This window comes from Capricornis sumatraensis, chromosome 8 (assembly GCF_032405125.1).
Source record: "Capricornis sumatraensis isolate serow.1 chromosome 8, serow.2, whole genome shotgun sequence".
Taxonomy (NCBI): Eukaryota; Metazoa; Chordata; class Mammalia; order Artiodactyla; family Bovidae; genus Capricornis; species Capricornis sumatraensis.
In genome coordinates this window covers 49,667,820-49,693,563 of record NC_091076.1, presented here as the reverse complement: position 1 = coordinate 49,693,563, position 25,744 = coordinate 49,667,820, and the positions used below count along the sequence as shown (strand labels likewise).

General features: G+C 39.8%; 1 protein-coding gene across 1 annotated transcript in view; it reads right to left on the bottom strand.

The window, feature by feature from the left end:
- The window catches only part of HEPHL1 (hephaestin like 1), an 87,391-nt gene that overhangs the window by 23,069 nt on the left and 38,578 nt on the right, over positions 1-25,744 (bottom strand). Inside the window, exons 6-12 of the mRNA XM_068977570.1 lie at positions 24,224-24,392; positions 20,691-20,830; positions 20,418-20,549; positions 18,429-18,640; positions 14,974-15,124; positions 6,614-6,826; positions 3,538-3,751 (exon numbers count right to left, since the gene is read on the bottom strand). Of these exons, the coding sequence (XP_068833671.1) occupies positions 3,538-3,751; positions 6,614-6,826; positions 14,974-15,124; positions 18,429-18,640; positions 20,418-20,549; positions 20,691-20,830; positions 24,224-24,392 (1,231 nt within the window). The remainder of the gene's footprint in view (positions 1-3,537; positions 3,752-6,613; positions 6,827-14,973; positions 15,125-18,428; positions 18,641-20,417; positions 20,550-20,690; positions 20,831-24,223; positions 24,393-25,744) is intronic.

The window sequence follows — 25,744 nt, the reverse complement described above, 5'->3', positions numbered from 1 at the left end:
CCGCCACACATGCAGGGCTTTCCCATGCTGCCTTCCTGTGCTGCTCACCTTTTCAACGGGCCCTCCCTTCAAAGACCACCTCCTCCCAGAAGCCACCCTCTCCTACCCTCTCCCCTCCCACAGTGCCTGCCTGACTCAGCGTGTTTGCTCTAATGCCTTCCCCCCCGGAACATGAAATCTGTGTGGAAAGGACCTTGTGTGCCCTTCTCAGCACTTTGCATGATCCTGAGCACACAGTAGGTATTTTACAAATGCATGTATATACCTTTTACCCCGCACTGTGTGCTTTCCAAGGAAGAAAGTTTTCTTCTACTTTTATTTTCCAGGAGTCCTAGCAGCATGTGTGGTGCTGACAAGCCCAGACTCTTGAGCTACCTCTGCTGTTTTCTAGCTTCCCTCCTCTGCAAAATGAGGTGATAATAATTCACCCAACCCCCAGGAGTGATGTCAGGATCATAGGAGTTGAGACATGTAAAGCTGTGTCAGTGTCAGACACCTGTTAAGAACCACCTGAGTGCTTACTCTGTCATCATCTCACTGGGAGGTCACGTAACGGTGCTGGGCCAGAGCTGATGGAGTGGGAAATGCTCAGCAAAAGGCCTGGCTTATGAGAGGTGGTGCTCAATAGATGCTGAGTCTTACCTCAAATCCCAGGTTAGTTAAATTACATGCGCATCAGTCCACAAGTTCAAGAGTGCTAGGAAGTGAAGTGAAAGTCACTCAGTCATGTCCGACTCTTTGCGACCCCATGGACTATAGAGTCCATGGAATTCTCCAGCCCAGAATACTGGAGTGGGTAGCCTTTCCCTTCCGCAGGGGATCTTCCCCACCCAGAGATCAAACTGGGGTCTCCTGCATTGCAGGCAGATTATTTACCAGATGAGCTATGAGGGAATTCTCTATAGCAACCTACTCTCTGTTTTCAAATTCCCTCCCACTGCATAGACTCTGACATTGCCCTGACAGTCCCATCTGTTGCCTTTCTGGGATCCTGAGTTCTCCCCACTATGTTCTTAGGAAGCCACAGGGAAAGACTTCCAGGTTCCAAGGTGAGGCAGAGGGTCTGTGCTGACCAGGACAATAAGTGTTTCAGGGAAAACCCATACTGAGGGGTGGTTTGAAACTCGGAGATGTCCTAAGATATGACCTCGGGTCAAATGGCAGATGCATAGTAACTGGGGTAGGAGGGCATTTGTTCCTGGGCTCTGATCTACGGGGGTACCGCAGACTGCCACTGGGACAACTTGTCACTGCAACTCTGTCCTGCATTTTTATCTACAGAGCTGTTGCTTTTTAAACAGGCGAAATCAATTTTAACAATTTCAGTTAACCCAACACAACCAAAATTTTATCATTTCATCATGTGATAATTGTAAAATATTTGTTAGTTATATAGTTTATGTTTTTATTCATACTGATTCTATGAAATCCATTGTATGTTTTATACTTATGGTTCATCTTAATTTGGACTACCACATTTCAAGTGTTCTATAGCCAAGTATGGATACAGTCTACTATATTAATGCTGATCTAGAAGACTGCAGTTGCGGCTCTTCTGTTGTATTTTTAATAGGTGAAAATGCTCTCATTTCACTTTGTTGTCATTTATTTATGGGCAAGACCAGAATGGCAGGGACAGGGTGCAGACACACCCACTACCCTCTATCTCTCTAAGAAGCTTGAAAGACAATCCCAGAAGATTAAAGCTAGCTCTTTCTGCCAGCCTGGAAGGATGGGGCTGAAAACAGAAATTACACTGAGTTTCAAGAAAATAATGAAGGATGTATTTCTTACATACTCATGGGCTAGGACTGTACATGTGACAATTATTATACAATAATGTCTTCAGAGTTAGCAGCCTGTTAATGAAATAATTATTTTAGAAAAGACCAAGTTAGTATTCATTTCACTTTATACTGAATTATCCATTTTTAACTTGTATAAGTTAAAGTGGGTGGCCATTTCCTTCTCCCTGGGAAGGGCTACCCATCCAGGCAACCCACTCCAGTATTCTTGCCTGGAGAATCCTATGGACAGAGGATCCTGGAGGGCTGCTGTTCATGGGGTCTCACAGAGTCGGACACGACTGAAGTGACTTAGCATGCATGCATGCGTGCACTGGAGAAGGAAATGGCAACCCACTCTAGTGTTCCAGCCTGGAGAATCCCAGGGACAGAGGAGCCTGGTGGGCTGCTGTCTATGGGGTTGCACAGAGCTGGACACGACTGAAGCGGCTTAGCAGCAACAGCCCTTCCCAAGGGATGTTCGCAACCAAGGGATCAAACCCAGGTCTCCCACATTGCAGGCGTATTCTTTACTGTCTGAGTCACCAGGGAAGCCCAAGAATACTGGAGTGGGTAGCCTACCCCTTCTCCAGTGGATCCTCCCAATCCAGGGATTGAACCAGGGTGTCCTACATTGCAGGTGGGTTCTTTACCAGCTGAGCTACCAGGGAAACCTGGTGAATTCTGGAATGAATTTTAAAGCATCCTACCCTTGACGCAAATCTTTTAAAACTGAGGAGTGATTTTGTTTCTTCATTTATCCACAAGGTGGCACCATTACATTCTTTCCATGAGCCTGAACCCTCAAAACAGGCCGAGTAAGAAAAACAGAACAGGCTGATTCCTAACAGCTGTTGTAGAGGAGTTGGTGGGAGTCATAACCACAGAAGGTGCGTGAAGGCTGGGCAAGACAGGGCAAGGGAAGTGTGATAATAAATATCAAAGAGGAACAGGGCATGAACGTCAGCATGGCATGGTGATGAGAACACGGATTTGTCCTTCAGAAAGGTCAGCGTTCAACTCCACCTCTCTGCCAGTGACTGAGTGAACCAGTCCTCACCTGCATACATGGGGCGGTGCCAGCCAGGCAGAAGGTGCTAACCCCGGGGAAGAGGCCTGCAGGCCTGCCCCCCAAGACAGTTCAGCCCTGAAGGCCCGGCCAGAGGGCACCCGTGCTCAGCAGCGCTCAAGGTCTTGGAGCCCGCGGATTCCTCTGTGCTCTGCAAGGGCAGTGCCTCCACAGGAGGGCCAGCCTCATGGATGCTCTGGGGACCAGGCCAATGAGGCGACCTGCCCTTCCTGCCCCAGCCCGGTGCTCTCCGCCTCCCCTGCCCCTCAGGTGTCCCCGCGGCCAGTGACTGCCGGTGGCCCCCACCCCGGCCCATCTACAGCGCACTCCCCTCCCCACCCCCCCAACCCCCCCCTCGCCCCCCGCCAGCTCTGCGCAGCGGCCCTGCGTCTCCTCACCGCGTCCCTAGGGGTTCCCGGGAGGCGAGCTCCTGAGCTGACCTGCCCCGCGCTCGCTCAGACCCACGTGCGTGGCCCGCCAGCCTCCCAGGAACCAGACTGGCTTCAGACTGCTCCCCCAGAGGGGAACGGCGACTTCCCTAGGCTTTCGTGGTCCTGGGTGACATGTCTGTGTGCCAGGACTGGGCAGACAGCCCCCGGGGCCCTTTTAGGTTCCGCGTTTGCCGAACGTCCACGCACGTGTGCGAACCCACCCCAGAGACGGCGGCGGCTCGGCCTGTGGTACCTTTCCCCTCCTGCGTCCAAGTGCTGCTTTTCGAACTCCCAGTTTTTGTTAGGGGCATAATCCCATTCTACCTCTTCAGCGGCGATGTAAAAGGTTCTTATCATCCCATAGGGCTGCTCAGGAGGGTCCTTGTTGCCGCAGCTGCTGACCTCATATATCTGATGCATGCCTCTCGCCAAGTGGTGCAGGGTGGAGCAAAAGACCCTGAAGACTCCTGGAAGAAACATGGCTTGGCGTTCAGAGCGATGAGAGCGCTTGCTTTTGGTTTGCTAGCAAACCTCCGTAATTATTACAAAATAACCAGTCAGGTGGGTTTTTAAGATATCAACCTTCTCTAGCATTTAAAAATCAGACCCTAAGAGGAATAAATTACTTGTAAATATATTTAGGTATGGGGGAAAATACAATCTGAAATTCATCTGTCATGTCCAAAAACAAATTTAAAAAAACTTGTAAAGTTGCTGCCAAGAAATGATTTCCCTGGTCTCCCCTATTGTACACACCTATTAGAGGATAGTCACTTCTGGAAAAATCATTGAGAGGTGTCTTCTCCCAGCCCAGTTTAAAAGGAACTAGTTACCTGTCTAGACAAATTTCAAATTAGGTCACGCTTCTGAAGTCATGGGTTTTGCCCTAAAGGGTTTCATAAGCTATAAGGTGCAATATACAAATAAGCTATTACTCTTAAAGCTAAATGTATTTTTTCATTAAGCCCTTGAGCAGAGGAGGGTCTCATTTCCAGTGGTAGGTCTACGTTATGCCGTATGAAAAGGAAAAAGAAATAGCAACCATCATATCTGACTGAAAACTATATGATTTTTTAAGCTGAATTTTCTAGATGCTTTGGCATCAGATATACATATTTTAATTAAATTCACAATAAAATCATACAAAATCAAATTATTGGAAGATGTTAACTCAGGGAAATTATTGGATTAACAAATCTTCTTCTCTAGTTGACTCTGTTCTCAGAGGTGAATGAGAGTGTGGGTCTCATTAACTATCTACAATGCACAGAGATAGCATCTATCATGTCTAAATATTGCCAAATTATCCCTTCAGGACGAGCCCAAACCATTGGTTCATAGGGTACCCTAGCACACCCAGGCACAAATGGTGATCCTCTGTAAAAACAAAGAGAAGACCCTTCTGACAACGGAGGTGGCCAGAGCTTCCTCTGCCTGTGCTGGTCTCCGGGCAGCCCACTATTTGTGTGCTCATCATCCCTTCAGCAGAGGAGGAATTTTCTTTTCTAAGAACAAGGAGGAGCTTAAAGCCTTGATTATGGTGATATTTTCACAGATGCATACTATTTCCACACTCATCAATTTACATGTATAAAATATACAGCTTTTTGTGTTTTGGTCATACATCAGTAAAGTGGGTTTAAAAAAAAAAAGATTAAAGAGGAAATGTTTGACTTTCAGCTGACAGGCTACTCTACCCATGTTTGGGTACTCCTTTTAGCTTAGAGGATGGGGCCGCAATAGCTGAAATGACTCAGCTTTTCAGTAGTCACTGATTTATACTCACCGCCAAACATAAACTGGAAAGCATTGTCATGTAGCTCTTTAGAAGCCTGGAGGGCCCATGAGTAAGTAACCATGTCCCTAAAATTATTCCAGCCATCTCTAGCTTTGAATGCTGTTTCTATGAATTAAAACTATTTGGTTGTTTCCCTCTCGTCCCCTCTTTGATCTTGAAGAGTGAATTTTAAAAAAGTAATTGTTCCAAAGATATCCCTTGGGGTGATTCATAATTGATCAATCAATTAATATAGAAAAGTTGAATACTAGAAGCTTATAAGGCAAGGATTAATGGAGCCCCTAGTCTGAGGCAGTTCTCTGGCAAAAGTTTTGAAGCTCAAGGATCTTTTTTTTTTTTTTTGCTTTTTTTTTTTCTGTAAAAATCCATATATTTTATTTGGTAGGTAAGTCATGGAGACTTTTCCTCTCTCAACCAGCTAACTGAATGTAAAATCATGGAGAAAATATGCATTTACACTCACAGCAGCCAGAAGTGAATGTTGAGGCAGGGTTAGGTGGCTCCCAGGGTCCATATGTTTTCTATATATTTCTCTGATGACTTAAAATTTTAGGTTCGTCTCAGGTAGAAATGTTTAACGTGTAAAGAGGTGACATAAATCATATTTACTACTTGTTAATAGAAAAGAGTAGCTTTGAAGAGGTCTATCTTCTTTTCTCTGAATTTTTTTTCCCTCAAATCTCAAATTCTTAACCAGTGACAGAGAGTAGCATCTAAAATGCAGTTCCAGTGTGAATGAAAGAAGTAAATACCTATTCATAAAGGAAACAGAGCAGGCAAGTACTTATCTTGAGTAGCATATTGGTTTCATTTTAAGACCAATGAAAAAGTTGGTTTGGAGAAACATGTTGAATATCCACAGCATTTACTATTCTTATTTTTCATAAGAGAGCATATGTTGCCAAATATTACTCTTTAGCTTTTATTAAACTGCCCCAGTGACCTAATTAACTTGTTAATCTCTAAGAGAAGGGATGCCACTTCAATGGGTTCTCCACGGACTCCGGATCCAACACAGCTTGCTTTCTGGGCACCCGAGAGAAAGACAATAGGCAAGACCCTGTTTGGACTCATCAAGAGACCACTATCAATCTTTAGAGAAGGGAGACAAGTTGACATCTACAACCTGGAAGCAACCACCAGGCTGCTCATGTCTGGTTGATGTTTTCGAGCAGCAACTAAAATGAAGTTTGTGTTTAAAGAGAATAAACAAGCAAACAAATATACTCTTTCTTGGGGCTGAATTGTTCATGGAAATAAATTAAGAGCATTCTCCTAGGATTTGTGAGGCCAGGTCATTTAGAGCACTCCTACTTTTGCTTTATGGGTGTTATTAGATGCTTTTCCTCTGTCCTTCACATTATGTGTGTGAAATACAATAGTCAGGATTCTCTAATTCTACTCAAGGCTGTATTTCCTTCTGCACACCCAGAAGTGCCCAAATTCAACCAATTTCTTCTGGGGAAAGACCCTAAGAGTACCTGCATGAAGATAGGAATCTGGTCACTTGAGCTGGCCCTGCCAAGTTTACCTGCACGGTCTGGCTGCATGAATGCCGTTGTGGAGACGTGGGGAAACAGTGCCAGGGAGTCCCGGTGAGTCCCTCGTAGGTGGATGGTGTTCCCTTGAAAATAAATTCCATGCATGTCCGTGTCGGTGCCCATTCCAATCAGATGCCAGGAGACTCTATCCTTTTTGCACATGGTTAGGCCTGGCTGGTTGCCATACATGTAGCCATTAATAGCTAAATGGAAGGAAAAGGAGAGCAGAGCCCACTATTATTTTGTAGATGTGCTGAAAACACATCACCTTAGTGAAAGATTATCAGTGCATATGGAGGCAGTGGTGTTCAAGTTCAAAATTTACAGAAGATCCTATTATCAGAGAATAAAGAGTACTGGGGAAAAGTCAGGTGCTCTATCAAATTTAAATGGAGAATGAAATTAATAATGAATAATTAAAATACACTAAAACTGTAAAACTGTTCTATTTAACAATGTATACATAGGACATGAATTCTAAGAATTAATAAGAAATAAACAGGTTGTTTTCTGAAGCAATTTTTCTCTGACAAAATTATTTGATAGCATTATATAATACCCTTCATTTCACACTTTAGTTTTGCAGATTATAAAGAGCATCATCCTTGAAAAAATATTTACAGACTTCATGAATTTCCCCAGTCTTTTTTTAAAACTCTTGATATGGAAGTCATTTTCTTTCAAGGTTCTTAGCCTGTCATCTCCCTTGTTAAGTGTCTTTTCCTCAGATATTCATTTAATTCTGTCAGATCCTCATTTGTCAATGGCTTTGCATTTCATTCTAGAAGTTATCAGACATCCCTTCACTGATTTTATGGATCTTGCATCACTTGAAAGACTTGCAGTTGATCGACATTATATTTGCATGTCTGGTCAGTGAAGAGGGATTTGAGGAGTGGGGAAGGGACACTAAGCTTTAAGAGGTTAGCCCTTGAATAAGTAATTTTGCCTTATGATAATTTTGATTTTCCAACTTCAGTAAAATAACTGACAAGACGTGGAATAATGATCCCACTTAGATACAAAAAGTCTTTGTACCTCCAGAAATGCAAATTGCTTTTCTCTTTGATATCAACCTCAATCCACTGACAGCGGCTACACTCGCCCCCTCTGGGGGATGACCACTATGACTGAGTACACTGAGGGGTGACTGCACCTAATTGCGTCTCAGGCTTGATGTCCTGGAGAGAGACAGCCCCCACTCCACTCCTTCCACGGCCTGTCCACCACACACATAAATGGTCTCCTGTTAGAATCTCATTGTCAAATAAAATTACGTTTTGTTTCTTTATCTGCAAAATGAGTGGTGTTTGGTAATTTTACTCAAATATCTGGAATTATCAGCAGAAATTCCAAGAAGCCCTGGAGCAGCTGAGAAGAATATCACACTTTCTGAAGAAAATCTTTGATCATGATGCAAATAACAGCAAATAGACTGTCTTGTCCAGTGAATGTTAAAGAGATATCATTGTAATTTTTTTCAATTTATTTATTTTAATTGGAAGCTAATTGCTTTACAATATTGTAGTGGGTTTTGCCATACATTGACATGAATCAGCCATGGGTGTACATGTGTTCCCCATCCCGAATCCCCCGCCCACCTCCCTCCCCATCCCATTGTAAACTGTAATGCTAACAGTTTAGTCCTTGGATAGGTGGTAGAGAATTCCCTGTTGCCTAGGAACTCCAGTTTAACACTTCTCTTTCCTGGGAATTCCCTGGTGATCCAGTAGTTAGGATTCCACATTCTCACTGCTGGAGGCCCAGGTCAGGGAATTAAGATACCACAAAGCTGTGTGGCACGCCCTCCCCACCGCCGGAACCTCTTTTTCTGGAACATTCATTCATTCATTTATATATTCAACAAGCAGATTGGAACGTAGACCGTATAACATGAGCAATGCAAACATTGTATGCCATATAAGGCATTTTCTCTTTGGTATTGTAGCCAACTTTCTCCTATTCATGCAAGCAAGACTGGAGACAAAATTTAATTTATAATTAATGTGAAGCTTAAACTAAATACATAATTTCCTTGAGTTTTGCCTTAAACATGACATATTCTGTAGGTTTAAAATATACAAGTATATTTCAAATTGCCAAACCAGGAAGGGACTGGATTTGACATGATCCATTAGGTTATTTTCTGTGTTCTATATACAGGCTTCTCTGTATATAGATCCCTTTTGCAGCCTAGCTTTTCCATTAAGGAATTGCTATGTTTCCTAATTTATAGCTTAGTTTACCTTTTTATTGGCTATTATAAAGGTTGGGAACAAATTTTGTCTTCAGTTATAACAATTTTTTTTTAATAAGATGATGTTGAAAGTGCATTATTCCTTGTTTTCCATTGGTCCAAGGAGGGGTTCAGCTGGAACAGAGCATCTGAGGCCACAAAAGTCTGAGTTGGTGCTGTGGGTCACTTAGAGCCTTGAACATTTTTGGACTTCCATGGGAGAAAGAGAGACTTTTTTTTGCACTTCTTTGGGAGAGAAGGGGAAGGCTATTTCACTATTTTCTCATAATGTTTTAAAGGCAATAAATAGGTGCTATGCATGGTCCTAAAACAAGGTCTGTTATCTGCCTTGTTTGCTTTAGGCATTGAAAGAAATTTTTATTGAAACATATTTGATTTATAATATTATATATTCAATATGTTTATAGATTATACTCCATTTAAAGTTAATATAAAATAATGGCAATATTTCCCTATGTTGTATAATATACCCTTGTAGCTTATTTATTTTACTCATTGTAGTATTTTTTTCTTAATCCCATAGCCCTATCTTACCCCTTCACCCTTCCCTCTCCCCACCGATAATCATTAGTTTGTTCTCTATATCTGTGAATCTGTTTTTTCATTGTTGTTTTATATATTCATTTGGTCTATTTTTTAGATTCCACATATAAGTGAAAGCATACAATATTTGTCTTTCTCTGTCTGACTTATTTCACTGAGCATAATATTCTCTAGTTCCATCCATGTTGTTGCAAATGGCAGAATTTCATTCCTTTTTTATGTCTGAGTTTTATTCCTTATATATGTTTGTGTGTATATATATATGTATGTATGTATATATACATAAACATTAGGCTGCATGCATCATTTTGAATTAGTGGTTTTGGTGTTTTTTGTTTCCAGAACTGAAATTGTTGGGTCATATTGTAGTTCTATTTTTATTTTTTTGAGACACTTCCATACTGTTTTCCACAATGGCTGCACCAATTTACATTTCCACCAATTGTGTATAAGGGTTCCCTTTTCTCCACATCCTCTCTAACATTTGCTGTTTGTGTTCTTTTTGATGATAGCTATTCTGATGTGAGCTGATATCTCATTGTGGTTTCGATTTGCATTTCTCTGATGTAGCAATGCTGTTTAGCATCTTTTCAGGTGCCTGTTGGTTAGCCATCTGCATTTCCTCTTTGGAAAAATGTCTATTGAATTCTTCTACCCCATTTTTAATCACATTGTTTGTTTCTTTGATTTTGGGTTGTACAAGTTGTTTATACTTGTTGATTATTAATCTCTTGTCAGGCATGTCATTTGCAAACATTTTCTCCCATTCAGTAGGTTGTCTTCATTTTGTTGATGGTTTCCTTTGCTGCGCACAAGCTTTTCAATTTAATTAGATCTCATTTGCTTATTTTTACTTTTTTTTTCTTTACTTTAGGAGACAGATCCAAAACACTGTTGCTGGGATTTATGTCAAAGAGTGTTCTGCCTCTGTTTTTCTCTGGGAGTTTCATAGTATCCAGTCTGGCATTTAGATCTTTAATTCATTTTATTTTTGTATATTGGTGTTAGAGAATCTTCTAATTTCATTCTGTAGTTGTCCAGTTTTCCCTGAAACACTTATTGTAGAGACTGTCCTTTCCCCATTCTATATTCTTGCCTCCTTTGCCATAGAGTGATTGACAGAAGCATATGGGTTTATTTTTAGCCTCTCTGTTCTGTTCCATTGATCTGTGTCTGGTTTTGTGCCAGTGCCAAACTATTTTGATTAGTATGCTAAGCCACTTCAGTCGTGTCCAACTCTTTGCGACCGTATGGACTGTAGCCCTCCAGGCTCCTCTACCCATGGGATTCTCCAGACAAGAATACTGGAGTGAATTGCTTCACCCTCCTCCAGGGATCTTCCCAACCCAGGGATCGAATGCTGTGTCCCTTATGTCTCCTGTATTGGCAGGCGGATTCTTTACCACTAGCACCACCCAGGAAGCCCCCTGATTGTCTGAAGTCAGGCAGCATTGAGTCCTTCAGCTCTGTTCTTTCTTAAGATTCGTTTGGCTTTTTGGGGTCTTTTGTGTTTCTATACAAATTTTAAAATTATTTGTTTTAGTTCTGTGAAAAATGCTCTTGATAGAGATTGCACTGAATTCATAGATTGCCTTGAGCAGAATGGTCATTTAAAAATATTGACTCCTTCAATATAGTGAAATGAGTATACTACCCAAAGCAATTTATAGCTTCAGTGTAATCCCTGTCAAGCTACCAACGGTATTTTTCAGAGAACTAGAACAAATAATTTCACAATTTGTATGGAAATACAAAAAACCTAGAACAGCCAAAGCAATCTTGAGAAAGAAGAATGGAACTGGAGGAATCAACCAGCCTGACTTCAGGCTCTACTACAAAGCCACAGTCATCAAGAAAGTATGGTACTGGAACAAAGACAGACATATAGATCAATGGAACAAAATAGAAAGCCCAGAGATAAATCCATGCACCTATGGACACCTTATCTTTGACAAAGGAGGCAAGAATATACAACGGAAAAAAGACAATCTCTTTAAAAAGTGGTGCTGGGAAAACTAGTCAACCACTTGTAAAAGAATGAAACTAGAACACTTTATAACCCATACACAAAAATAAACTCAAAATGGATTAAAGATCTAAACATAAGACCAGAAACTATAAAACTCCTAGAGGAAAACATAGGCAAAACCCTCTCCGACATAAACCACAGCAGGAACCTCTATGACCCACCTCCCACAAATATTGGAAATAAAAGCAAAAATAAACAAATGGGACCTAATTAAAATTAAAAGCTTCTGCACAACAAAGGAAACTATAAGCAAGGTGAAAAGACAGCCTTCAGAATGGGAGAAAATAAGAGCAAATGAAGCAACTGACAAAGAATTAATCTCAAAAATATACAAGCAACTCCTGCAGCTCAATCCCAGAAAAATAAACGACTCAATCAAAAAGTGGGCCAAAGAACTAAACAGGTATTTCTCCAAAGAAAACATACAGATGGCTAACAAACACATGAAACGATGCTAAACATTACTCATTATCAGAGAAATGCAAATCAAAACTACAATGAGGTACCATTTCACGCCAGTCAGAATGGCTACTATCCAGAAGTCTACAAGCAATAAATGCTGGAGAGGATGTGGAGAAAAGGGAACCCTCTTACACTGTTGGTGGGAATGCAAACTAGTACAGCCACTATGGAGAACAGTGTGGAGATTCCTTAAAAAACTGGAAATAGAACTGCCATATGACCCAGCAATCTCACTGCTGGGTATACACACCAAGGAAACCAGAATTGAAAGAGACACTTGTACTCAATGTTCATTGCAGCACTGTTTATAATAGCCAGGACATGGAAGCAACCTAGATGTCTATCAGCAGACGAATAGATAAGAAAGCTGTGGTACATATACACAATGGAATATTACCCGGCCATTAAAAAGAATACATTTGAATCAGTTCTAATGAGGTGGATGAAACTGGAGCCGATTATACAGAGTGAAGTAAGCCAGAAAGAAAAACACCAATACAGTATACTAACGCATATATATGGAATTTAGAAAGATGGTAACACTAACCCTGTATACGAGACAGCAAAATAGACACAGATGTATAGAACAGTCTTTTGGACTCTGTGGGAGAGGGAGAGGGCAGGATGATATGGGAGAATGGCATTGAAACATGTAAATTATCACATGTGAAATGAATCACCAGTCCAGGTTCGATGCATGATACAGGGTGCTCGGGACTGGTGCACTGGGATGACCCAGAGGGATGGGATGGGGAGGGAGGTGGGAGGGGGGTTCAGGATGGGAAACAAATGTACACCCATGGTGGATTCATGTCAATGTATGGCAAAACCAATACAATATTGTAAAGTAAAAAGATAAATAAATAAAACTGAAAAAAAAACCCAACCAAACAAAAAATATTGATTCTTACTATCCAAGATCACAGTATATCTTTGCCATCTGTTTTTGTCTTTTCCATCTTCAGTTTCTTTCATCAATGTCGTATAGTTTTCTGAGTACAAGTCCTTTGCCTCTCAAGATAGGTTTATTCCTAGGTATTTTATTCTTTTTGATGAGATGGTAAGTGAGATTTTTTTCTTAATTTCTTTTTCTTATAATGCATTGTTAGTGTGTATAAATGCAACAGATTTCTGTGTATTAATTTTGTATTCTGCAACCTTACTAAATTCATTGATGAGCTCTAATAGTTTTCTGGTGACTTCATTAGGATTTTCTATGAATTGTATGCCGCCTGAAAACAGTAACAGTTTTACTTCTTTCCAATTTGCATGACTTATTTCCTTTTCTTTGGATTATTGTGACTTAGACTTCCATTATTATGTTGAATAAAATTGGCAAGAGTGGGTATCCTTGCCTTGTTCCTAATATTAGAGGACATGCTTTCAGCTTTTCACCATTGAGTATAATGTTTGCTGTGGATTTGTCACATGACTTTTATTATATTAAGGTATGTTCCCTCTATGCCCACTTTCTGGAGAATTTCTATTATCAAAAATGGGTGGTTAATTTTGTCAAAAGCTTTTTCTGCATCTATTGAGAGGACCATACACTTTTTACTCTTCAGTTTGTTAATGTGGTATCTCACATTGATTGTTTTGTGGGTATTAAAAAGTCCTTGCATCCCTGAGATAAATTCCACTTGATCATAGTGCATTATCCTTTAAATGTATTATTAGATTCAGTTAGCTAATATTTTGTTGAGGATTTTTGCATCTATGTTCACTGGTGATATTGGCCTGTAATTTCCCCTTTTTGTGTGATACTTTTGTCTGGTTTTGGTATCAGGGTGATGGTGGACTCATAGAATGAGTTTGGAAGCATTCTTTCCTTTGCAATTATTTGGAATAGTTTTTAAATGTAGTGTTAACTCTTCTCTAAATATTTGGTAGAATTCCAATTCTACCATATGGTGAAGCCATCTGGTCCTGGATTTTTGTTTGCTGGGAGTTTTTAAATTACTGACTCAATTTCTTTACTGATAAGTGGTCTGTTCGTATTTTCTATTTCATCCTGATTCAGTCTTAGCAGATAGTACATTTCTAAAGATTTGTCCATTTCTTCCAGGTTGTCCATTTTATTGGCAAATAGATGCTTGTAGTAGCCTTTTATTATCCTTTATATTTCTGTGGTGTCTGTTGTAACCTCTCCTTTTTCATTTCTGATTTTATTGATCTGGGTCCTCCCATTTTTTTCTTGATGAGTCTGGTTAAAGGTTTATCAGTTTTATTTAACTTTTTAAAGAAACAGCTTTTAATTTCATTGATCCTATTTTTGTCTCTATTCACTTATTTCTGCTCTTATCCTTATGACTTCTTATCCTTCACTAACATTAGGTTTTATTTGCTCTTTCTCTAGCTCTTTTAGGTGTAAAGTTAGGTTTTATTTGAAATTTTTCTTTTTTCCTGAAGTAAACTTTTAAATTCTGTTTTATAACTGTTTTTGCTAGCTCATAAGTTTTGGATTGTCATGTTTTCATTTTCATTTATCTCTAGGTATTTTTTTATTTCCTCTTTGATTTTTTCAGTGATGCATTGGTTGTTTAGTAGAATATTGTTCAGCCTTCACCTGTTGTGTTTTTTCATAGTTTTTTTTCTCAAAGTTAATTTCCAGTCTTATATAGTATTATTTTCAAAAAAGGTGCTTGATGTATTTTCAATTTTCTTAAATTTGCAGAGGCTTGTTTAGTGGTTTAGCATATAATCTATCCTGGAGAATGTTCTGTTTGCACTTGAAAAGAATGTGTATTCAGTTGCTCTTGGAGGAAATGTATATATATGTAACTAATTTTCTACATTTATTATGTACTGTGACCTTTGCTAGTTCAAATTTTGTATTATTTTATCTAAAGCTGATGAAGTGCTTTAGAAGTATTAAGTTTCACATCTCTTGAGATGGAGAAGTTTCACCATACCTTGTAAGGCTGAAGCCACAAAATATTTCAGTCATGACCAAGGACAATATCCAAGAAACCAAGCTTAAGATAACTAAAGCATTCCAAACATTTTCACTTCAAATGTGATTATGACTTGACTTTACAAGAGGAAAAGATTTTTCATACCGTGCATTCGGTTGGACTTCACAAACTCTTTGTCCTCCTTGTCAACGCTGAAGGGATGCCAGGTAAACTTCTGAATATTTTCATCAAGATACCTGCTCAGATTCTCATCAAAGACTGTGATTAGTAGGTAAAATTCCTTGTCTATTCCTTTCTACAGAGAAGAAAGAAATGAACGTATTAAAGTATAGCTTGGGGGACTTCTTGGCTCTACTTCACTTTGAAAGTTAACATAAAGTAACAGAAAGTGAATTAGGATCAACATCAGCCATAGATTTACTGGATCATTTTGTAAATCAAGATTCTGATAAATTCATTCTACACCCGATATATTCATCTTCCTCATTACATCCTTTTCCCTCCCCATGTGACCTCCTCAGAGGAAGTAAGTCCCTGTTCAGAAGCTTTCCTAATCTGCAGTACTCCTGTTCTCAGGCTGATCATCACCGTGTTATTTTTGTCACTCTAAACTCCATGTCCTGGCCTCGGCCTCTCTGACCTCATCTAATTGTATTCACCCCCTAGCTCACTCCAGCCACCCTGGTCTTTTGTTCTTTTGTGAACACACCTACTTCATTCCTGCCTCAAGACCTTTTCACATGCTGTTCCCATTGTCTAGAAGGTTCTCCTAGGTCTTGCCTGGCTCGCTGCCTTATTCTGTTCCATTCCCTGCACCAATATCACCTCCCCGGAGCACCCTCACCCCACCCTAGCTAAAAGTCCCTCATCTTCCTTCCTGCCTGCAAACTCACTCACTTTTCCACACTCTACTCTTCTTCATAGCACTTATCTCCACCAAAAATATTTTCTGTATGCACTTAAAATTTTGACTATTGTCCCACTGTAATGTAGGCTTTGATAGGGTAGGGAAGTTTGGGGTATCTCTCTGTATTCCCAGCTCCAACAAAAATGCCTGGAAAACTAGGCACTTAATACATGTTTTTGAGGGAGATAATGAATACATGTAATTCATGGCTTTGCTAAATTATATTACTTTGAGTTGATAATGAGGGAATAATTCCCATGTGGATATTCCTAAAATATCTATTTGAATATTACTGACCACACAGCATGCTGAATTGTCAAAATCTGCTTTTCTTTAAAGCTGAACCAGAGAGGTAACTGTGTTTTCTGTCTCTCAACCAACTTCCTACCTCTAATGGACTCCCTCCCAATCTACCCTTCATCTTGCATTCTACTCCAGAGAGACCCTCACCAGTGCCATCTGATCACATCTCTCTCCTTCTCAATCTGGACAATACAATGTAATTCACAGTGATAGGTCCCTGCCTACCTTTTCAGCCTCATCTCTTGGCTCATCCCTCCTGCCACCTGAACCAAAGCAAGCCCAAGATCCTTGCAGCAATCTGAACTTGCTGTGTTCTGCAGGCTTCTGTCCTTTATGCGTGTTCCCCCTCAACTTTGATGGTCTGCCACCCTAATCCAACTTCAAGGGGAGCTTAGCTGTCCCAGCTCTGTGATGCTTTCTTAACTCCTCATTGAAGGTAAGGTTATTCTTTGCTTTATGTTCTTACTATACCTTATGTACACTTACTGCTTTTATCACATGGTGTTTTAGATCATGGGATATGGAAAGAAACAATGTAGGCTTAAGATTTTTCAAAATAAAATATTGAAACTGGAAGGGGAATAAGGGATCAAATATATTTGGAAAGATATCAGGTTATAGTGCCATTCTGCTTACATGTTATGACAACTGAGACAAATGACTTGTCTTCTCTAAGTCCTAATTCCCTCATTTGCAAAGTGAGGATATGAGTTGTCCCTACTTCATATTTTTGGAGGGTTAAATTTGATACTATAGGCAAAGCACTTGGCACATCCTCTAGCAAATACTAAGTACCTGGTGTTAACCGTTATTAACTGTGGTTGTGTTTGTACACAGGATGAGAAGGAACCACTGAGAGGAATTTGGTTGGAGAGCCTCATCATCTGAGAGTCATCTGTAAGGTAACTGGGTCTATGAAAGGGGAAATTAGCCCAGGAGGAGGTTAGAAGGTAGCTATAGGATCCTGTGTAGTAATTAATTTTGTGTCAACTTGTTTGGGTGCCCAGATATTTGGTCAAACTTTTTTCTAGCTATTTCCATGAGAGTGTGCTTGGATTTGATTCAGCGACTAAGTGAAGAAGATCACCCTCCCTAGCGTGGATGAACCTCATCCAATCATTTGAAGGCCTTAACAGAACAACAAAAAATCTGACCTTCTAGCAAGTTCTTGCCTTTGAACTGGAATGTCAGCTTTTGCTTGTCTTTGAACTCAAACTCAAACACAGGCTCTTCCTGAGTCTCTTTCTGTGACTTACCCTGCATATCTTGAAACTTGTCATCCTCCATAGTCATGTAAGCCTACTCCTTATCATAATTTTCTATCTATATATACATCCTAATGGTTCTTCTTTTCTAGGATTAATGCCAAATATAAAATATACCATTTAAACAAATAGCCTGCTATTTCTGATTAGTAAAGTAATTCAAAATGATTAAGTAGCTGACTTTCGCTCTTTCCATCAGTGTGTTTAATATCATGTAGATATAGCTTGAAATGTTATGCTTTGCCACACTAATCAGTGTGGCTTAATCAAAGCCTCTAAGTTGGGACTTGCAAGAAAATATCTACTTGTTTTCTTGTTTCTTTGGTCATAGTGATTAACTCTTGGACTGTAGTGGTGAGCTACAGTGATTCTCAAACTTGGCTGCACATTGAAATCACTTATAGATTCTGACTTAATTGGTCTGAAACACCTGAATAAAGGGTGTTTAAAGGGGCTTCAGGTTTTTTTTTTTTTAAAGGTGGGGGGTGGGCAGGTAAGTCTAATGTGTAGACAAATTTGAGAAAATTGCATGCATGCTAAGTTGCATCAGTCTTGTCCGACTCTGTGCAACCATATGGACTGCAGCCTGCCAGGCTTCTCTGTCTATGGGATTTTGCAGGCAAGAATAGTGGAGTGGATTACCATGCCCTCCTCTGGGGGATCTTCCTGACTCAGGGATCTAACATGCAACTCTTATGTCTACCTGCATTAGCAGGCAGATTCTTTACCACTAGCACCACCTGGGAAGCCCTTGAGAAATTTACCCCCTGACTCCCAAAATATCCCAATTTATATTCTATATAGGTCTCTGGAGATTCTAGAATCAAAGCAATGCCCAGGGAAAGAGAGTTACCAAATCCAGCCAAACAAGCAGAGATCCTGGCTTTCCGCATAGGCATCAGTAAATTTCAGATCTTAAATTTACACTAAAATTATCTTAAATTAAAATTTGCATCTTAAATTTATGAAAAATAAAATAAAATCTTCATTATGTAGAAGTCGATTTCGAGAGCACTGAGGAAAAAAATCACCTTTGTGTAATGGACAATTACTATTTACTCTCTAGCCACATTCCTGATCTCTCTCACATACAACCCTGTAAGCCTGGTGACTTTATGGCCTACCTGTGTCACATCAGGATTGAGAACGCCCCTTTTACAGACGAGCAAAGGCCCTACAAGGCCAGAGCTCGTGTCCTTGATTGGTTCAACGGCTGAGAAGTAAAGATAAGTCAGACAGGGTGGGTCATCAGCTGTTGGCCTGACACTTTCAGGCACTGTCCATCTGTATGTGAAGATCTCACCTGGCTTAACATGTGCCCCTGGCTTCAGAAATCCTGTGGAGACAAGTGAAACAGCTACTCAAAGCAACAGCCAGGAATGAGAAACTTGTCAGACTGGGTCTTCCAGCTCAGGGTGCATCTCTGTCTGATGATGTGCTTTGTGGAAAGACAGTTGTTTCCACTGTATCCTATCAGAGAGGTCATGGCCACCATCTACTATTTTATGAGATAGATGCTTTTATCAAAGGACTATCTTCTTCACAGTTCATACTTAATATCTTCACAGATACTACTTCTTACTCAAATCTCAAGTTTAGCAAATATTAAAAGAGTGATAATTGTCTTTAAATTATCTTAAAGACTGATAATTGCCCATTTATATATAAATGTAAATCCATAAAATATCATTTAATACCTTCTATGATGTGGAATTCATTATATTTGGCCTTTAAAGGATACCCCAAGAAGTTAAACAAGAGACCTACCTTTAAAGAGTTTTAAATCTAGAAGGTTGAACTAGGAAATAACCCAAATAACTACAAGTTAGAGGAGGTAAGCAAAGGCACAAGGTAACAAAGCTGGTAAATGGCAGATCTGGGATTAAACCCAGGGCTAATTCCAAAAACTTTGTACTTGACCCTCACATTGTATTGTCAAATGAACGCATTGAATCTCTTTAACTAGACTGAGGCCAGAGACTTCCTGCATTTTGTCCAGGGCTTGCAAACAGGTATGCAGAAAGTTTTCTGAGATAAACAATAGAAATGTAGACATTTCAGCTGTCATTAAGGTTCTTTCTGCAAAAGTCATCGTGAGCATTTTGACCAAGGAAGAGAATGTGGGCACAGGAGATATTGCTGCAGTGGGCAGGGGGTGCGGGGTGGGGGAGACTAGGGAATGGGGAATACTTCCTCCACCCTTTCCTTCTCTGTTCCTTCCTCAGCACCACAAAGCCTGCCCTGGACTGGGACCAGTCTCATACTTGGCAATAAAGAAGTATCTCAGGAGTCATGGTGTCTGCTATAACGATGAGAAAGGCTTCCCACACAGCCAGGATTTCCCAAGAACAGTATCATGAATGGAAGGATAGTTCCTGTAGCCACTGGGTAGAAGCTGCTTTTCTTACACGTAGACAGCCTGTGCTACATACTCTGTGATTGGGGGATACATATATGATGGTAAGCCCATAAAAGTTTTAAATAAATATTTGCCCATAGAGACAAAGCAAAGCCCATGTGTAAGAGGTTTCACTTCAACAAAACGATGGAAATCAGATTTTCCCCTTAGCCTTACACAGATAATCCCATGCAATTACAGCAGAAAACTCTCCATCTTAGAGAAGTGGGTGAGGCTGTGAAAGTAGCCCACTTTGAGATTTATTATGTTACTGAGAGTAAAGGAATGGCATTAACGTTTCCTAAATATCTACTGTGCACCAGACCCTGTCCTGAATTCTGTTGGAAGTGAAGTGATAGTCTCTCAGATGTGTCCGACTTTTTGTGACCCCAAGGACTGTATGTAGCCCCCCAGGCTCCTCTATCTATGGAATTATCCACAAAAGAATATTGGAGTGGATAGCGATTCTCTTCCCCAGGGGATCTTCCTGACCCAGGGACAGAACCCAGGTCTCCTGCATTGCAGGCAGATTCTTTACTGTCTGAGCCACCAAGGAAGCCCGTCTATCTCTTCCAAAGACCTGTGAGGTGAGCATAATTCTCTGCACTTGATAGAGGAAAAGTGTAAGATTCAGAAAGTTGAAATAGCTGCTCAAGCTCACAAGACTTTCAAGTAAAGGGCCCAGGATCCTTCCAAGCCACAAACTAGGACTTACCATCTACGTTTGGGGCTGCATCAGAAGCTTTGTCATAGATCACACCGTGGGGCAAAATACTGTAGACCTTGTCAGCTTTGTTGGCAAATGTCACTAACAGAGTGTCACCTACCTCTGCCTTGATGACAGGACCTGAGAAATGTTGAGAGGAGGAAGAAGAGATGAAAAGAGACAGAGAAGTGAATGGGAGCAGAAGAGTCATTCCCTGTTAGATTACATGCCCCACTGAAACATCTCCCTTCTTTCCAAACATGACAGATGATTTCACTGTACCCAGAATTCCAAGGTGGGCTTCTGCCTCAGAGAATCCCTTTCTTCGAGTAAAAGTTGCATCAACATACTCTGTGTACCGAGCCTTCCAGTATTTCCCTCCTATTCTGTTGTTGCCTTGTGTGAAGTAGAGCTCAGAGTCACTGTGGAAAAAGAAGGGAGATGACTGGGTTGCACATCCATAATTAAGTGCCTTAATTATGGAGTTTTATTGTATTGTCTCTAGCCCATTCATCCACCCATCTCCCCAGAAAAGATAGCACAGTCTTCAGCCAAGTTCCCAGGAATAGTCGCCCAGCCTTAAAATTCTTCAGAAGCTGTTTGGTGCTCAAGCTCATTTCTCTCTTAGCCATTGTACTTTCTTCCCCAGAGGTCCAGCAACCAAAGGAGGCATAGGTAAACTCCTTACTTACCAATACTGGAGTCCCAGATGGTGTCCTACAAAGTAACAAAGAGCTAACTGTTTTCTTGGCAGAATGAGCATCCCTCTATCTCTTGCTGATGTCAATATGAATAGTCTCTGCAAATTGTAAGCTCTGATATCTGGCATGATTAAGGAATGGAGTATCTAGTTAATCAAGTAGTTTAATCAGTGGAGTTACCATATAAACTATATATACGAAATACAAAATTTCAAACTTGTGAAATACAATAATATAACTTCCAGCTAGTACTATCCCTCCTCTGCTCCTGGCAATAGTACCACTCTTGCAGACATGCCAGCTGTCTTCTTTTTCTGCCTCTTCCTCTTATCTTGTTCATCCTGACTTTGTAACCTTTTATTTTGCACCCTTCATTTTCTTCACTTTTATTTCATCTTTTCCTTTCCTTTCTTCCCACAACCCGCTCTATATGCGTGTGCTCCTCGCCTTGTGTTTAGACCATAGTATGAACCTCCTATCTATCCATGCAGCATCCTCTATCTTACATTGGCTCCCTTGAGTTTTTTCCTAAGCATATGCACTGATACTCCAAAATCTTTAAAACGGTCATTTTCATTGTCATTTTATCTGCTCCAAAATCTTTAGTTGCTCCCAATTGCCAATCAAGTAAAGTTCAAACAGATTGGAGGACCCCTGCAAACGATATCCGGTTTGCTCCAATCCTCTCTCCACTGCTCTGTGTAAGTGCTCATACCCCATGCAAATCCCTCACATGTCATTCACTCTGATCTAATTACTCTGCTTTATGGCAGATGCTTTACATTAACCCCTGCATCTAAAATTTCCCTCTCTTTGCAATTCATGTACATAAATGCTATCATTCAAAAGACCCTACTTGAATACATTTGAATCCGTTCTAATGAGGTGGATGAAACTGGAGCCGATTATACAGAGTGAAGTAAGCCAGAAAGAAAAACACTAATACAGTATACTAACACATATATATGGAATTTAGAAAGATGCTAATGATAACCCTGTATGAGAGACAGCAAAAGAGACACAGATGCATAGTACAGACTTTTGGACTCAGAGGGAGAGGGAGAGGGTGGGATGATTTGGGAGAATGGCACTGAAGCATGTATACTATCATGTAAGAAAAGAATCACCAGTCTAGGTTCAATACAGGATATAGGATGCTTGGGGCTGGTGCACTGGGATGACCCAGAGAGATGATATGGGGAGAGAGGTGGGAGAGGGGCTCAGGATTGGGAACTCATGTACACCCATGGTGGATTCATGTCAATGTATGGCAAAACCAATACAGTATTGTAAAGTAAAATTAAAAATAAATAAATAAATAAATAAATAAGAAGAAGAAGAAAAAATTTTTTTAAGGAAAAAAACTCAGAAAAAAAAAGACCCTACTTAAGTTTCACTTCCTTTGTGATGTATTTCTGGCTATATTAGCTCTCTCTAAATGCCCAGACAACTCACTGTCTGGACAGCTCATCTTAATATTATTGTAACTTGCAAAGTTACTTCTCTTCTTCTGTATATTCAGCTTCTTTCTGTACCTGAGATCGGGAACATTATCTTAGACCTTTCTGCATCTCTCATGTCACTTAGTACATTGTGTTTTCACATATTACATTAAATATCCATTGAATATAGCTTAATATTTCATATTTTATAAGGTGCTTTCTAATTTTGGAACACTTCTAAGACATAATTCTCAATGTTAATTTTCACTATTTTGTTCATGGGAAAATACTAGTCAATAGGGAATGTTGATATCAAAGAGTTTTTCATAGGTGGTCCACACAAATTCTTCAGGCAAGGTTAAAGGTAGTCACTTTGGTGGAAGAATGAATGAAATTTATAATGAAAAAAAAAACAAAAGGAATCTTATTGATCACAAAGACAATTTTTTAAACATTCCCTCAAACATGACAAGGATTACAGGGTAAGAGCAATACTTGTTGATATCATACTGTATATTTTGTAATGCTTTCCTAGACATATTTGCATATGATCCTACAATAAATGTCACCGGGGTCTTCATCCACTTAATAAATTGTTAGATTCAATTTGAAAAATATTACATGCTATGGAAGCCCAGAGAAAATTACTCAGGTGTCAGGGAGACTTTACTTAAGAAGTTACAGTAAAGTTAGATTTTGAAGGAGGAAAGTGGCATTGTACTGGACAGGGAGGAATATGAAGTCTGGGCAGAAGGGGCTTCACTTATATCAGGATGTCCTCAAACCAAAAAGGGTAACCTTCCTTGGCTATTTCAACTCCACTGAGAGTCCTGACTTATTTCTGCTTAATATGTGTAAGACCTTAGTCTGTTCTCTGTCAGCTTAGTAATTCTCATGGCACTTAATGCTGCAACTTGCACATAGTAGATGCTTCTGAAGTGTTTGATGGATGAATAAATGAATCTAGTGCTTTGATTTGGCCAGCAAATCATAAAGCAATAAATAGTTCAGTTCAGTTCAGTCGCTCAGTCGTGTCCAACTCTTTGTGACCCCATGGACGGCAGCACGCCAGGCCTCCCTGTCCATCACCAACTCCCAGAGTTCACCCAAACTCATGTCCATTGAGTCAGTGATGCCATCTACCATCTCATTCTCTGTTGTCCCCTTCTCCTCATGTCTTCAATCTTTCCCAACATCAGGGTCTTTTCCAGTGAGTCAGCTCTTCACATCAGGTGGCCAAAGTATTGGAGTTTCAGCTTCAGCATCAGTCCTTCCAATGAATATTCAGGACTGATTTCCTCTAGGATTGACTGTTTAGAACTCCTTTCAGTCCAAGGGACTTTCAAGAGTCTTCTCCAACACCACAGTTCAAAAGCATCAATTCTTCGGTGGTCAGCTTTCTTTATAGTCCAACTCTCACATCCATACATGACTACTGAAAAAACCATAGCTCTGAGATACTCTGAGTTATCTGCAGTATATACAATTGTATATACAATTCTCAGCAGTATATACATTTTGGGACTCAGAGCTTCTTAAACGATGCTATTGTGCCATCTATGCAGTATGTACTCATAAGAACAGTGCCTGGAACACAAATGAGATCACAGCAAAAAGTCTAACAGATGCCTCTCTTATGAGAGGCTTAGAAATATCAGCAAAGAGAGCTTACCTGCCAGAGGCATTTAGGGGAAGACCACTGAATTTGTCATAGCCTTGAGGACCATAATCCCAAAGAATTTTTTCAGCTGCTATAAAGTAGTGCCTTTGTTGACCCTTCATCTTGGGGTGAGAAATACCACTTTTGCAGTTACCAACATTGTATTGCCCCAGCATGCCAGCTATAAAACAGAGGAAAACCAAGAGCCAGTGTATAAATGCTCCAAAAGCAGTCAGAGAGGAAGAATAGACTGATTTATTTGACTTCATGAAATTTAAAACTTTTGTACAGAAAGTAGGACCATAAACAATGTTAAAAGTAAAAATAAACAGTGGGTAGAGGAGTGTTTTAACACATATGACAAAAGATTAATATGTAAATATCTTTGATAAATAAGAAAGAAAAAAGTAAATATTTCAATAGAAAATGAGCAAAACATTTATAGGTTATCCACAAAAGAAATACTATTGGCCCAAAACAAACAACAACAACAAAAAGTTCAACCTTAATAGTAATCAAGTGATACTGTTGTTAAGTTATCAAACTGGTAAAGTCTGGAAAGACTATGCATTTATATATAAAGGTATAGAAAATAGGGAAGATATTCATCAAAATGTGACACCATTATCTCTAGAGGTGATTGCTAATTTTAAAATTGAATTATACCTATCTTCCAATTTTAAACATTTTTTCTGAGAGTATGGGCAATTTAGTAAATGTTGTATTTCAGTAATGTATTCCACCTTATGTCTACAACAACTGGCCAAATTTAAGAATCTAATTTCAAATGGCTGCTAATGCCTTGATTTTAAAACTAATTTCTTCTCAAATTTAAGGATCTTCTGTGGAGAACACCTACAATCTACCTTTTAGGGAATTTCAAGTATACAACACAGTATTTTTGACAGCAGTCACCATTAGATCCTGAGGACCATTTGTCTTGCATAACTGAAACTTTGTATTCTTTGAGATCTCAAGTGTTCTCAACATCACCAACTTCACAAAGTTTAACTATGTAAGTAACTGATATATTAATTAGCTTGTGTGTAGTTTAAAAAGTTTACACCTTATATCAAAACATCAAGGAATTTACATATAATTCCTATTTATCAATTATACCTCAATAAAGTCTAGAGTGGGGGTGGAGAATAGTAACTGTCATGTTCATCTTTGTCTTCTCAGGAGAGTATCTGATACATATTAACTGAGCAACTCAACATTTGCTGAATTGAATTTATCTGGAATAACCCAGTGGACAAATGTTAGGCTTGCTTTAAGGTTGAGGGGAATAACAAATGTGTTATGAAAGCAGTGCTGAAGTGCTGCATAGCTGTCCTTGTGGTGACTGTGTGTAGTTAGGATCCAAATTGAATCATACATTATTTACTCCATGTTTATCCAACTGATAACATTTTCTTTTTCTCTTCTTAGGCCAAACCTTTAATGTATCTTAACTTTAATGTTGCCAGTGTTTCTTAACTGGCATCCAGTAGCCAGAATCTCTCCACTGAGTCTTCTCTGCATAAAGACATA